The sequence below is a fragment of the Canis aureus genome, chromosome 5 (genome assembly GCF_053574225.1).
Source record: "Canis aureus isolate CA01 chromosome 5, VMU_Caureus_v.1.0, whole genome shotgun sequence".
In the NCBI taxonomy this organism is placed as follows: domain Eukaryota; kingdom Metazoa; phylum Chordata; class Mammalia; order Carnivora; family Canidae; genus Canis; species Canis aureus.
The window spans coordinates 60,554,607-60,569,962 of NC_135615.1; the positions used below are offsets into that span (position 1 = coordinate 60,554,607).

At 39.4% G+C, this 15,356-nt stretch overlaps 1 protein-coding gene across 2 annotated transcripts in view; it reads left to right on the forward strand.

Annotated features, from left to right (window-relative positions):
* Nucleotides 1-15,356, forward strand: part of AMFR (autocrine motility factor receptor) — a 44,354-nt gene that overhangs the window by 15,610 nt on the left and 13,388 nt on the right. For both annotated transcript variants that reach the window (XM_077898370.1, XM_077898371.1), the window contains 5 exons: nt 856-896; nt 1,062-1,194; nt 2,920-3,053; nt 3,941-4,051; nt 14,533-14,723. In XM_077898370.1, coding sequence (XP_077754496.1) covers nt 856-896; nt 1,062-1,194; nt 2,920-3,053; nt 3,941-4,051; nt 14,533-14,723 — 610 coding nt within the window. The remainder of the gene's footprint in view (nt 1-855; nt 897-1,061; nt 1,195-2,919; nt 3,054-3,940; nt 4,052-14,532; nt 14,724-15,356) is intronic.

Consider the following 15,356-nt stretch of genomic DNA (forward strand, 5'->3'; position numbering starts at 1 on the left):
AAATTTTCTTACAATCAATTTCTGTAATATCAAATACTACGAAGAGCTTATTTTATTTTTTATTTCCTTCATTCTTTTTGCTTTTGTGTGGGCAAAGGGGGTGTACAAAACGTTATGTAGAGAGCAGGTACTCATCTTGGATTGTGGTACCTAAACTATACTTTGGGTATAGGATCACCAAGTATTCAAACACCCTTTGAGGTAATCAGTGATGATGACTTCCTGCTGTATAAAATAGAAGTGATTGTCATACTACTAGAATGAGCCTCAGGATTGTAGGAGGCAGCCCCAGGAGATGGACGGGTATAATCGATTGTCACCTATTGACAGGAAAAGGCTCAATGAAAGTTGGTTTCTAGGTCATGAAAACATTTCATGGAAATTTGAAGTGGATAAAAAAAATAGTTGGTAAACTTGAACAACCTGCTTTTTTTATTTCAGTTTTGTTCAGATATAATTGACTTACACCATTGACTTTTAAGGTGTACAGCCTAATGGTTAACTGACATAGATTGTGAAGTGATTATCACCGTAAGTTTCCTTAACAGCCATCATTTCATTATAGATACAGAAAAAGAAAGAGAAGGGTTTTTTCTTTGTGATGAGAAGGATTACCCTCTCTACAACTTTCAGAAGTACCACAGCAGTGTTAACCGCACTCATTATGTTGGAGATGACATCCCTACTCCTTAATTATCTTGCAACTGAAGTTTTTACCTTCTGACCACATTCGTCCCATCCATCCCCCCCCCCCCCCCCCCCCGGGAATAACCAGTGCTGTAATTGAACTGACAAATGTTTGCTTTTTATATTTCCAAATTTTACTAAAGAAAAAATACATCTTTCTTTATATAGTCTCTTCTTGTGACAGTGAGGACTGCTCACGTGATTTTACGGTGAGTAGAACTTTGGGAGGGAGGCGATTGAGGTCTACTCACACAGTTGATTTTAAGATGTAACATGTATAAAATCTATAAAAATGTGGCTATACTGCATCATGTTTAAGCCAAATTAAATTGTAACAGTAAGTTACTAAAATGATTTTTCTCTGTTCACTGCAGATATGTAATTCACCTCTGGGACCTCAACCATGAAGGGACTTGGGAAGGAAAAGGAACCTATGTCTATTACACAGATTTTGTCATGGAGCTCACTCTCTTGTCCCTGGACCTCATGCACCATATTCATATGTTGGTAAGCTTCCTCAGAAGGAGCTCTAACTGAGCTAAATGTTTTAGAATCAGGAACTCTGGTTAGTACATGTAAATGAAACATTTGTGGAAACTACATAAAGACTGTTGAAACAAACGCAGCCATGCCCCTCTGTCTTTCTGCCACTGGATATAAAGCAGTGGTGCACTTGGGCTGGAGCCTAGCTCAAGGCTAAGTTTGCTCTCCTCCTAGGACACTGTGTTAACTCCACTGACCAAGTCACTGGTAATTGTTCTAACATGAAAATAAGGGAATTCTCTGTTTCCCCATAGCTTCTGTGGCTTCTAATATGTAGCACTTACTTTGTAGGGGTAATGGGAATTCTCGCAGTGTTAGCTACTTCATGGATTCATACATTTTCTGCTTTATAATTAAAAAGAAAACATTTATACTTAATTCTGCCTACTTCATTGTTTACATTTTATTTTGCTGTGCAAGAATTATGGTGTTGAAAATGTACTTCAGTGGTTAACGCTTCAGTGATCTAATAATGGTGAGAATCCACGTATTTGGTGGGCAGTTGATTTATATTATAAGCCTATTAAAGGTGCATTTAAAGATTACTGGGTTGGGGCGCCTGGGAGGTGTAGTCAGTTAAGTGTCTGACTCTTGGTTTCGGCTCAGGTCATAAGTTCGAGCCCCACATCAGGCTCCATGCTCTGCATGGAGTATATTTAAAATTCTCATTCCCTTTCCCCATTGCCCTTCCCCCACAATAAATAAATCCATCTTTATTTTTATTTATTTACATACTTAATCTTTAAAAAAATTACTGGTTAGACACAGAACATTTCTAAGTCTCCTTTTTGAAAATATACTTTAAAAAACCATGTATAGCTTTTGTTTAAAGCCCCCAAGTGCCTAGGGATAACTGTTAACATTTTATTGCATTTATTGCTTCTTTTCATGTTCAGATGCATACAGTCCTAAATTTTTTTTAAAAGATTTTATTTACTTATTCACGAGAGAGAGAGAGGCAGAGATGCAGGCAGAGGGAGAAGCAGGCTCTATGCAGGGAGCCTGATGTGGGACTCGATCCTGGGTCTCCAGGATCATACCCCGGGCTGAAGGCAGGCACTAAACCGCTGAGCCACCCAGGGATCCCTAATTAAATCTTTAGAAACATTATACATTTAACATAGTGTAATATTAATATATAACCTTATTTTATAATAAAATTAATGACTATATAATAAATATTATATGAATTTACAACCTTCCCTACTGGACATTTTGCTCATTTCCTGGTTTTCTTTTTTATAATTGCATGGATGGATGTCTTTGTATGTAAAGCTTTTAATTTTTTTTTTAAAGATTTTATTTATTTATTCATGAGAGGCACAAAGAGAGAGAAGCAGGCAGAGACACAGGCAGAGGGAGAAGCAGGCTCCATGCAGGGAGCCCAATGTGGGACTCGATCCCAGGTCTCCAGGATCACTCCCTGGGCTGAAGGCAGGCGCCAAACCGCTGAGCCACCCAGGGATCCCTAATTTTCTGATTAGTTCTTGGGAAAAGATAGCTGGTGATGGAATGACTAGGCCAAATTGCACATAAATTGTTTATGGTGGTGAGATAAATATGTGCATTTGCTTGCTGAAAAGATTGTTTCAGTTCACTTTAACCACAATAATAGCTTCTGTGGCACTGTCACTAGCAAGCTCATATTCATTTTTATTGTGTGTTTTGTTCTCTGTCCTTCCCATAAAGTTATTTGGCAACATCTGGTTATCCATGGCCAGCTTGGTCATCTTCATGCAGCTGCGTTATCTCTTCCATGAAGTGCAGCGTCGAATCCGCCGGCACAAGAACTACTTGCGTGTGGTCGGGAACATGGAAGCCAGGTGAGGGAGCAGAAGCTGATGTTGCCCAACCGGCCTCATTTTAGATCTTTCATAATAATAGATCCCAGGTCATACAAGAACCACTTTTGTAGACTATTAACAGAATGATGAAGAGACTAAGTGGAGGTTCTGGGCTTTGGGTGTGAATCCTCAGTTGCTGTGTTATTTGGGGGCACTTTAATTAAATCTCTGTGCCTTAGTTGTTTCTACTCTCGAGATGATAGCAGAGCCTTCTTCCTGGAGCTGTTGGGAGGAGTCAGTGGGATACTGCAGGTAACATACTTTGAACAGTATGGGTATGTAGTAGCTGCTCACTAAAATATTAAGTGGTTCTTATGACACCTTTATTTTTATTATCATCATTAAACAGAAGCCTCTTTGGGCTTCTGTCTTCTATTTTATGAAGTAGGTCTCACTTATTCTTTACACATGCATGTTTATACACATACACACTCTTAACCTCACCAGAGGAGGGACTCACTTGCCTCAGTTGCCAAACTGAGGGTAAACCAAGCCTGAAGGTATGAGATGAATGGGTGACCTTTTAGTGTCCAGGGGAACAGTTTGGCTCTTGGGCCAGGTTGGAGGGGGGGTCTTAACTCTGGTTTGCCCAGAAATGTTCCCTCAAGTCATTTTTAGCTAGCGTGTTATGTTGAAGGAACTAACAGGAGCTGTTGTTAAGACAGAGTTAGTTTCTTTGTGTAAGTTTCTTGCTCTTTGATGGGCTGTGAAGAGAAAGCAGATATAATGTTTTTGATGGTTGGGAATGTTGCACTGAACCAGATTCCTTTGTTAACTGCTGTCCAGGAGTGCAGTTTATAAGGCAGCACTCCGTATACATGTGTGGAATTGACATACTATCTGCTGGGTGTGTGTGTCTTCTACAGGTTTGCGGTTGCAACTCCAGAGGAGCTGGCCGTCAACAATGATGACTGTGCCATCTGCTGGGACTCCATGCAGGCCGCGAGGAAGCTGCCCTGCGGACATCTTTTCCACAAGTAGGGACGGGTGTTCTGTCCAGGGCAGGGGGATGCTTTCTGTGCCCAGGCTCCAGGTCCGTTCTAGCAGGGGACTGGGGACATTACCTCAAACTGGCCGTGGAGCTGACAGTGGTGCTAAGGGAAGCTTTGGGCTGTCCTCCATCCCTCAGCCTCTTCTCTATACAGCAGGACTCTTCCCCACTCACGGCCTGCCATCTTAATTTCTGGGTCTACTAACTGTCTTCATATCTCTTATGAATTTAAATCCTGAAGTAGAATGAATATGCCTGTAAAATTTAAAAGAAAGCAGGGGGAATCCTTGCTTTCAAAAAGTTTATGTGCTCACTGGGACAAGAGACAATATTTTTCCATTTTGCACGTGCACAAAAGCAACAGGAAAACAACATGCCAGGGAGGTGGGCTCAGTTAGGGACTGGACCAGGACCACTGAACAGTCCAGAAAACCTGACTATGTTATCAAGGGTAATCAAACACCATTTTCAGAAAATCCTGTTGTTTTTTTTTTAAGATTTTTTTTAATTTGAGAGAGAGAACATGAGTGAGGGGAGGAGCAGGGGGAGACAGGAGAGCAGACTCCCCACTGAGCAGGGGACCTGATGCGGGGTTCGATGTGGGATTTGATGCCAGGACCCCAGGATCATGACCTGAGCTGAAGGCAGACGCTTAACTGACTGAGCCACCCAGGCGCCCCTGCATTGGATATTTTTGATGTTGAGGTATCTCTGAAGTATCTTTGGTCTTTTGCATCTGTGATCATTTTTGCACATTGAGAAAGTTTTTATCTTTACATCTTTAATTTCCCTATTTTAATTTTGTATTCCCAAATCATTTTTCTTCTTTTTTAATATTAGACTTTGGAGCTTGAGTATCAGTAACTAAACACATATATTTTATTTATTTTAATTTTACTGTTTTAAAATTTAAACATTTTTTTAACTTAAATTTTAGTTAATATACAGTGCAATATTGGTTTCAGGAGTAGAATTCAATGATTAATGACTTACATACAACACCCAGTGCTCATCACAATAGGTGCTCTCCTTAATGCTCATCACTCATCTAGCCCGTCGCCTCCCACTTCCCTCCATCAACCCTCAGTTTCTTCTCATTGGAGAACTAACTTTCTCTCATTGAGAGTCTCTTATGGTTTGTTTACCTCTCTTTTGTCTTTTCTCCCTCCCATATTATCATGTTTTCTTTCTTAAATTACACATATGAGTAAGATCATAATGGTATTTCTCCTTCTCTAACTTAAAAACTCCATCCACATTGCTGCAGATGGCAAGATTTCAGTTTTTTAATGGCTGAGTTATATTCAATTGTATATTCCATTGTATTCCATTGTATATACATTGTATATGTATACCACATTTTTTTTCCAATTTTTTTAAATTTATTTTTTATTGGTGTTCAATTTACTAACATACAGAATAACCCCCAGTGCCCGTAACCCATTCACTCCCACCCCCCGCCCTCCTCCCCTTCTACCACCCCTAGTTTATTTCCCAGAGTTAGCAGTCTTTACGTTCTGTCTCCCTTTCTGATATTTCCCACACATTTCTTCTCCCTTCCCTTATATTCCCTTTCACTATTATTTATATTCCCCAAATGAATGAGAACATATAATGTTTGTCCTTCTCCGACTGACTTACTTCACTCAGCATAATACCCTCCAGTTCCATCCACGTTGAAGCAAATGGTGGGTATTTGTCATTTCTAATAGCTGAGTAATATTCCATTGTGTATACCACATTTTTTAAATCTCTTCATCAGTTGATGGACACTTGGGCTCTCTCCATAGTTTGGCTATTGTTGCAAATGCTGCTATAAACATTGGGGTGCATGTACTCCTTCAAATCTGTATTTTTGTTTTCTTTGGGGAGTAATGCAATTGCTGGATTGTACAGTAGTTCTATTTTTAACTTTTTGAGGAACCTCCAAACTTCTCCAGAGTGGTCGCACCAGTTTGCTTTCCCACCAACAGTGCCAGAGGGTTCCCCTCTTTCTGCATCCTTGCCAATACCTGTTGTTTCTTGTATTGTTAATTTTAGCCATTCTGACAGGTAGGAGGTAATCAATACGTGATTTTGATTTGCATTTCCCTGATGATGAGTGGATGTTGAGCATTTTTTCATGTGCCTATTAGCCATCTGGATGTCTTCTTTGGAAAAGTGTTCTTCATGTCTTCTGCCCATTTAATAACTGGGTAATTTCTTTTTTTGGGTATTAAGTTTGATAGGTTCTTTATAGATTTTGGATACTAACCCTTTATCAGATATGTCGTTTACAGATATCTTCTCCCATGCTAAAGGTTGCCTTTGAGCTTTGTTGATTGTTTCTTTTGCTGTGCAGAAGCTTTTTATCTTGGTGAAGTCCCAATAGTTCATTTTTGCTTCTGTTCCCCTTGCCTCCGGTGACATGTCTAGTAAGATGTTGCTATGGCTAAGGTCAGAGAGATTGCTTCCTGTGTTCTCTAGGATTTTGATGATTTTGTCTCATGTTTAGGTCTTTCATCTATTTTGAATGTATTTTTGTGGATGGTGTCAGAAAGTGGTCCATTTTCATTCATCTGCATGTGGCTGTCCAGTTTTCCCAACACCATTTGTTGAAGAGACTGCCTTTTTTCTATTGGGTATTCTTGCCGGCTTTGTCAAAGATTAGTTGACCATAGAGTTGAGGGTCCATTTATAGAGAACATATATATTGATAGAATATTTTATGTGCTAGGTGTTCTTTTGGGGTCTGGGGATAAAACGAAACCAAAGATATGGTGTTTGCTTTCATGCAGCATATGGCTTAATGGAAGAGATGAACATAAATTAGCCAGGCACATTTCTGAATGTGTTAAGTATAACTGAGCTAGTGCTCCAGAGGAAAAAAATGTGGTTCTTGAGAACTTGTAACAGAGGAATCTGACTCAAGCCTGGAGGAAGTGACTCTGGGTGGTGAGTAGGAGTTGAGTCAGCAAAAGGAGAGTGATCCTCTAGCAGGAGGGAATGGGGTGTGTGGAAGGGACTGGACTAGAACTGGTATGACCAGGACTTAGAGCATAAGAGGGGAGTGGCATTTGCTGAGGCAGGAGAAGCCGGCAGGAGCTGGGCCCTGCAGAGGCTTGAGGGCCAGTGGAAAAGGTGAGAAGTTATTGAAGGGTTTTAGGAGGGATTGGGGTATCAGGTTTACAGCTTGAGAAGATCAGGAAAACTAGTTAGTAAGGGCTGCAATGATGCAGGTGTGTGTTGAGAGTAGCTTGGATTACAGTGGTGGAAGAGGGTTGGGGAGAAGTGGATAGATCAGAGGAATAGGAGGTATGCGGTGCTGGATTGGCTGTGAGAATGAGATCTGGAAGAGGGACCAGGGATTCTCCTGGTTTTGCGGCTGGATAACTGCATGTATAGGGCTGCTGTTAGTTGAGGTTGGAAGACCAGAGAATCCACACTCATTTCTCTAGAGGAGCTTGCAGACGGTTGGGAAGACTAACTCTAAGAGTGATCTTTAGTCCAGAAGAAACCTAAAGCACATGATTAGATTAAGTTTATGATTTCCTTTTTTGGTGAAGGCAAAATTCACATAACATGCAATTAAACATCTTGAAGCGTATAATTCCGTGGCGTTTAGTGTATTCAATGTTGTGTAGCTGCCACTTCTTTCTAGTTTCAAAACTTTCTCATCATCACAGAATAACACCCCATGCTAATTAAAGTAATCTGTCCCCATTTCTCCCTCCCCTATCACCAGACAACCATTAATCTGCTTCTGTCTCTGAATTTGCCTCTCCTGGACTGTTCATATAAAAGGAATCCTACCTCTTGTGGCTGGCTTCTTTCACTCAGCAGATTGTTTTCAGATCCAACTTGTAGCAAATATCAGTGCTTCATTCCTTTTTTATGGCTGAATTTAAATGAGTTTATAATAAACTACCCATTCATCTGTTGATGGACATTTGGGTTATTTCTACCATTTGGCTATTGCAAATAATGCTATGATCAAATTTGTGAACAAGTATCTGCTTTTGTTTTGTGCCTAAAAATAGGTACTTTTAGGGTATATACCTAGGAGTGGAATTTCTGGGTCATATATAATTCTATTTTTAACTGCTTGAGGAACTACCAAACTTTTCCAGCAGCTACACCATTTTACATCCCACCAACAATGTATGAAGGTTCTAATTTCTTCACACTTTATACTTCACATTTATCATTTTTTTCTATTTTCCTATAGCTGTGCTAGTGGGAAGTGGTATCTTATTGGGATTTTGACTTACATTTCCTTAGTGACCCTTGATTCTTAACATTGTGCTTGCTGGCCATTTGTATATCTTCTTTGGAAAATGTCTGATCAAGTCTTTGGCCTATTCTTAAATTGGGTTGTTTGTCTTTTTGCTAATAAGTTGTAAGAGTTTTTTTATATATTCTAGATACTAAACTTTGATCAGATGTTATGATTTGCAAATATCTTCTCTCATTCTGTAGCTGTTCTTTTTATTTCTTAACAATGTCCTTTGATGCACACAGTTTTCATTACTATGAAGTCCTGTATCTGTTTTTCTTTGTTTACTGATGCTTTTAGTGTCAAATCTAAGAATCCATTGCTGAATCTGAGGTCATGAAGATTTACTTCTGTGTTTTCTTCTAGTTTTATGGTTTTAGCTCTTATATTTTAGGTCATTGGTCAATTTCGAATTAATAGTTTTACACGAAGTGAGGGAGAGGTGTGACTTTATTCTTTTGCATGTGATTGTCCAGTTGTCTCAACATCATTTGTTGAAAAATCTGCTTTCCGTGTTGAATAGTCTTGGGACCCTGTTGAAATCTGTTGGCCATAGATGTTGGGTTTATTTCTGGACTCTATTCAATTCCAGGGGTCTATATGCCTGTCTTTATTCCAGTACTCTGCTGTTTTGATTACTGTATGTTTATAGTAAACTTTGAAACTGGGAAATGGTGAGTCTTCCAACTTTCTCTTTTTCAATATTGTTTTGTCTGTGGGGTCCCTCCCAAATGGATCCACTTTCCCATTTCTGCAAAAAAGGCCATTGGAATTTAGCAGGGATTGCATTGAATCTGTAGATTGCTTTGGAGGATATTACTATTATAAGAGTATCATGTATTCCAAGCCTTGAACGTGGGATGTCTTTCCTGTTATTTAGGTCTTCTTTAATTTCTTTCAGCCATCTTTTGTGGTTTTTAGTATCAAGATTTTCATCTCCTTGGTTAAATTTATTTCTAGGTATTTTATTCTTTTGGGTATTATTGTAAATGGAATTATTTTCTTAATTTCCTGTTTGGATTGTTTCTGCTGTATAGAAACAATTTTTATATGTTGCTCTTGTACTGTGCAACTTTTCTGAATTTGATGATTAGCTATATAGTAGCTTTTTTGTGTGTATGTTTGGGATTTTCTATAAAGGATCATATCAGCAAATAGAGTTGGTTTTGCTTCATTTTTACATTTTGGAAGTTTTAAGTTTTTATTTCTTTTTCTTGCCTAATTGCTCTGGTTAGGTCTTGCTGTATAATACTGTGTAGCAGCAGTGAACACAAGCATCTTTGTTTTGTTCCTGAGCTTAGAGGAAAAGCTTTCAGTCTTTTACAATTGAGTATGATATTACTGATGGGTTTTTCATGAATGTCCTTTTAGGACATTCCCTTCTATTCCTAGTTTGCTGAGTATTTTTATCACAAGAGTGTTCAATTTTGTAAAATGATTTTTCTGCCTCTATTGGGATTATCATATGTTTTTTCCCCCTTTGTTCTAATGTGATGTGTTACATTGATTCATTTTCTTATGTTCAACCACACTTGCAGTTCTAGGTTAAGTAAATCCCTTTTGTTCGCAGTGTATGTCATCTTTTTAATGTGCTGTTGGATTTGGTTCACTGGTATTTTGTTGGGGATTTTTGCATCTCTATTCATTAGAGATACTGGCCAGCAGTTATCTTTTCTTGTGGCCTCTGTGTCTGGAATTGGTATCAGGGTAATGCTGGCCTAGAGTATGTGTTAGGAAGTTTTCTCTCCTATGTTTTGGAAGAGCTTGAGTTGGATTGGTGTTCATTTTTCTTGACATATTTGGGTGGAGTTCACTGGTTCTGGGCTTTTCCTTTCTGGGAGATTTTTTGACTGAGTCAGTCTCTTATATAAAACTTCTTTCTTCTTGAGTCAATTTAGGTAATTTCAGTATTGGTAGAAATGTGCCACTTTTTGCTATATTCTCTAATTTGTTGGATTGCAGTTAATTCTAGCATTCTGTTGTAATCCTTATCATTTCTGTAAGGTTGGTAGTGATGTTCATACTGTCTTTCTTTTTTTTCCATACTTTTATTTCTGATTTTAATTTTCTTTTAAGATTTTTTATTTATTTACTCATGAGAGACACAGAGAGAGAGGCAGAGACCCAGGTAGAGGGAGAAGCAGGCTCCATGCAGGAAGCCCAATGTGGGACTCGATTCCGGGTCCCCAGGATCACGCCCTGGACTGAAGGCAGCCCTAAACTGCTGAACCACCCGGGCTGCCCATGATTTTAGTTTTCATATCTATTTTTTTCTTAATCTAGCTAAAAACTGACTTTTTTTTTTTAAGAACTGGCTTTTGGTTTCATTGGTTACTTGGTTACTCTGTTGTTTTTCTCTTCTCTGTTCCAGTTACCTCTGCTCTGATCTTTTTTTTTTAATTTATGTATGTAAATGAGTACCATGCCCATCAAAGCCAGAGCATGCAACTCTTTTTTTTTTTTTTTTTAGATTTTATTTATTCATTCATGGAGACACAGAGAGAGAGACACAGAGAGAGAGAGAGAGAGGCAGAGACACAGGCAGAGGGAGAAGCAGGCTCCACGCAGGGAGCCCAAGCGGGACTCCATCCTGGGTCTCCAGGATCAGGCCCTGGGCTGAAGGCGGTGCTAAACCACTGAGCCACCCGGTCTGCCCTGCTCTGATCTTTATTATTTCCTTCCTTCTGGCTTTGGGTTTTGTTGTTCTTTTTCTAGGCTGTTGATTTGAAATTTATTTTTTAAAGATTTTATTTATTTATTCATGAGAGACATGGAGAGAGAGAGAGGCAGAGACATAGGTAGAGGGAGAAGCAGACCCCCAGTGGGGAGCCCGATGCCAGGCTCCATCCCAGGACCCTGGGATCACAACCTGAGCTGAAGGCAGATGCTCAATCACTGAGCCACCCAGATGTCCCTGAAATTTTTTTCTTTTCATGCATTAGTAGTTACAAAATTTGCCTCTGAACATTGCTTTTGCTACATCTCATAAATTTTGCTATGTTGTGATTTTGTTTTCATTTGTCTCAGAGTATTTCCTAATTGCTCAAGTGCTTAATTTTTAAAATACTCCCCTGCCTTGGGTCGAGTGAGCAAACATTAATAGGACCTCTTGGTTTGCCTTACATTGTAGCTTTGGTTAATAGGATGGGAATAAGATTGTGGGATAATAGTTGTTTTGTGCTGGTCTCAACTTATCGATAATCAGTTTTAGGGCTGCACTGGCTCCTGTGGTTCTTATTATGACTGCAAGACACCCTTAGCAGTGACCATCAGGAAACTTTGGGGACAAAGGGTTTATACTCAAAGGTCTTGGAAAGCACATGGCACACCTGGAGCCACAGTGAGGTTGTGGATGGGATGAAAGCATGGGCCTAGGGTTCTCCTTTTATTAGGGTGGAGGGTAGAAACCCAGGGTGTCCTGGATTCACTCTTCATTGGTCAATTTAAAACATAAAAATAGATGGGCACCTGGGTGGCTCAGTCAGTTAAATGTCTAACTCTTGATTTTGGCTCAGGTTGTGATCTCAGGATTGTGGGAGGGGCTCCACCCTCAGCAGAGAGTCTGCTTCTCTCCCTCCCTCTCCTTCTGCCCCCCCACCCCCCCACACACTCCCTCTAAAATAAATAAATCTTTTTTTTTTTTGTAATATCTTTTTTTAAAAATTTATTTATTGGTGTTCAATTTACCAACATACAGAATAACCCCCAGTGCCCGTCACCCATTCACTCCCACCCCCCCACCCTCCTCCCCTTCTACCACCCCTAGTTCGTTTCCCAGAGTTAGCAGTCTTTACGTTCTGTCTCCCTTTCTGATATTTCCCACACATTTCTTCTCCCTTCCCTTATATTCCCTTTCACTATTATTTATATTCCCCAAATGAATGAGAACATATAATGTTTGTCCTTTTCCGACTGACTTACTTCACTCAGCTAAAATAAATAAATCTTTAAAAAAATGCTTAAAACACAAGAATAGGAGTTTAAAGCACAGGAAGAGAAAATATAACCTACTTTACTTGGTCAGCTAACCAAAATCAACCAAGAACTCTAAAATAAATTGGGGGGAGGGGGTGTTGCTGGCTCTCTACTTAGTCATGTAGCTGGCACTGTGTTTATTTGAGATAGTCTTCTTGGAGGTGAGTACCTCAACAATCAAAGCCTAAAACAAGTACCTGCACTACAAAAAGAAAAGCTGACTGTCAGGGCTTATACTACAATAATCAAGGGCAAATGCATTTTAATTTGTGATAAAACTAAATGTGTAAATTCCAGCAGATTGTATAGCTAGGTAATTTGTTTTGATAGATGTCTTTGTAAGATTACAGAGTCTGATGAATATTTCATTACATTGAAGTATCATACTTAAAAGAGAGAGAAATACTCTTTGAGTAGAGTATTAGTATAGTCATAGAGAAAAATACCTGTCTTCTCTGAAATTTGGTTTCTTTAGCTGGGGAACTCTAGCATTTTATTTTTAAGGCACCTGTATCTGGTTGTCCTCACCTTGGGATTTTCAGGCTATTATATATGTGGGAGGTTTTTGCAGATTACAAAATAAAATTAGGGATGCTTATGAAAAGTATGTCACAGTGTAGCATTATTGGAGGGTGCCCAGGATCTTAACATACTTTTGTAGTCCCACACTAGGCTAATTTTACTGGTGGTATGATTTAAGGATGTTAGGGAAGCAGACTTTAATTAATTAATCATTACTTATGAGGAAGGGAAGCAAACTTTTAAAAGATATAATCATTTATTTGACTGATTTGAATGATCACAAACAAGTACTTTATATATATAGGTGATGTATATTTCAAATATGATAGAATTAGCTGTACACACTCATTATTTTGTCACATTATTATCATAAACTCTTCTGGCTCAAAGATAGTAAGAAGTAGCTCCATCGTGGTGTTGGGGACAGTTTGGGTTTTTGTTGTTGTTGTTGTTTTATTTAAATTCAATTTGCCAACATAGAATATTACACCTAGTGCTTATCCTATCAAGTGACCTCCTTAGTGCCCGTCACCGAGTTACCCCCTTACCCCCACTCACCTCCCCTTCTGCAACCCTTTGTTTGTTTCCCAGAGTTAGGAGTCTCTCATGGTTTGTCTTCCTCTCTAATCTTTCCCTACTCAGTTTCCTCCTTTCCCTTATAATCTGCCAGGGACAATTTTGACATGTAAGTACTGATACATTGCCCAGAGGTTCTGGGGATCATCACATTGGGGTGAGGATCTCCTTTGTAACATTATATGTGCCCATGTCCTCAGATACTAAAAATGACACAGAGGAAGTGAGCTCTTTTTTTATTCAGTCCCTCCTTGTACTCTTAAAGGAAAGATAACATGTTATGGGATGGGAAGGCTCCTTGAGATCTTAGAAGAAAGGTAATATATTATTATAATATAGGAAGGAACTTCAGAGATCATTTCATCCAACCTTCCTGGTTTTGTTAGTTCACGTCCCGTTGATGGACAGCATAAGTAGTTACTGTGTCTGACATAATTAGGCCATTGTCATTTCCTGAGAGAGAGGGCAAAAGAGGCTTCCAGCCTGGTTGGGAAAGCAGAGTATAAATAGTAGAGGGTTGGAGAAGCTAAGGTGGTGGGCATAAGGAAGCAGTTGTAAGTAAGAAATGTAAAGATGGGAGTGAGGACATGAGGAGTTGTGATGCTTGAGAAGGTGGTATCATCGTGTACCAGTGCTCTCAACAAATAAGGGGTGTGCTGGAAGGAGAGAGGAGCTTCAGTTAGAGTGAGATCTTTGGCATCAAGAGTTTGAAGAGAAAGCCAACATTATGACCATGTTAATGAGTAACCAAAGTAGAGTGAGAGAACAGATTGCTGGAGTAAAAGAATCAAATTCACGAGAGGCCAGGATGTTGGGTGATTCAGCCACATGGATTTTGAAGTAGTCAAATGGAGTTGGAAAGGAAGATGGTGGGTCATGTGATGGAGTCTTACTGCAGAAGGGTCATGACCAGGAAGGAGCTCACTAGGTGACCACGTATGTTGACAAATTAACATTCACAGCAGAACACATTAGAAGTGTATCAGTGAAAAAGGAATGTCAGCAAATGTTTCTCAATATTTAAATCTCACTATTGGCAAATAAAAGCTAAAATTGCAACACATTTGCTATATTCAGAGTGCTTCTGGTGAATTCTCACAAAATATGCTAAGGATATCTTATTTTGGACTTTTTGGTAGCTCCTGCCTTCGTTCCTGGCTAGAACAAGACACCTCCTGCCCAACATGCAGAATGTCTCTTAATATTGCTGACAATAACCGGGTCCGGGAGGACCAGCAAGGAGACAACTTGGATGAGAATTTGGTGCCTGTAGCAGCCACTGAAGGCCGACCTCGCCTAAACCAACACAATCATTTCTTCCACTTTGATGGTTAGTTTCAAGTTTTAAAGCCATACCCGAGGGGCTTTCTCCCCTGACAGGATGCTGTTTTAATTATAAATTGCCCTGTGTAGGCCAGGTATAAATTGGTGTAGGTCAGTTTAATAGAAATATTTTAATCTTAATTGAAAGTGTTCAGTAGGTATGGGTAGCCCCAGGGAGTTATTCTGTGCCAGGCATTTGCTGGATTCTCTGTGAATATGGGGGTGGGGGCAGGGAGGATGAGGAGGTCTGTATATTGACTCAACCATACCTCTGAGGAGCACACTTAATCAGTTTAATAGTTAACCGTTGCTAATAATTTATTGCATCAGTGTAGTGCATAAGCATATAATGGAGTATCATGGAGCAGCCTTTCTAATGAGTACCAGAAGCAGAATCTGAGCTGGAACCTTTTCCTTGTCCATAAAATATGAATGTTTTACCTCTCACCAGTGTTGAAAGGGGTTGTAGTAAAAAACTGCACTTAAAATTCTAAAGCCATGGACCTCATGTTAGGAGCTAATTGACTATCTTTCCTTAATTCACATTGCAATAAGCTCTTTTAGATTCTCATCAACTTTGATACGACTAAATTCTTTGAGTTCCTATTTGTTAGTGTAAAACAGGTATCCCTGGAATTTT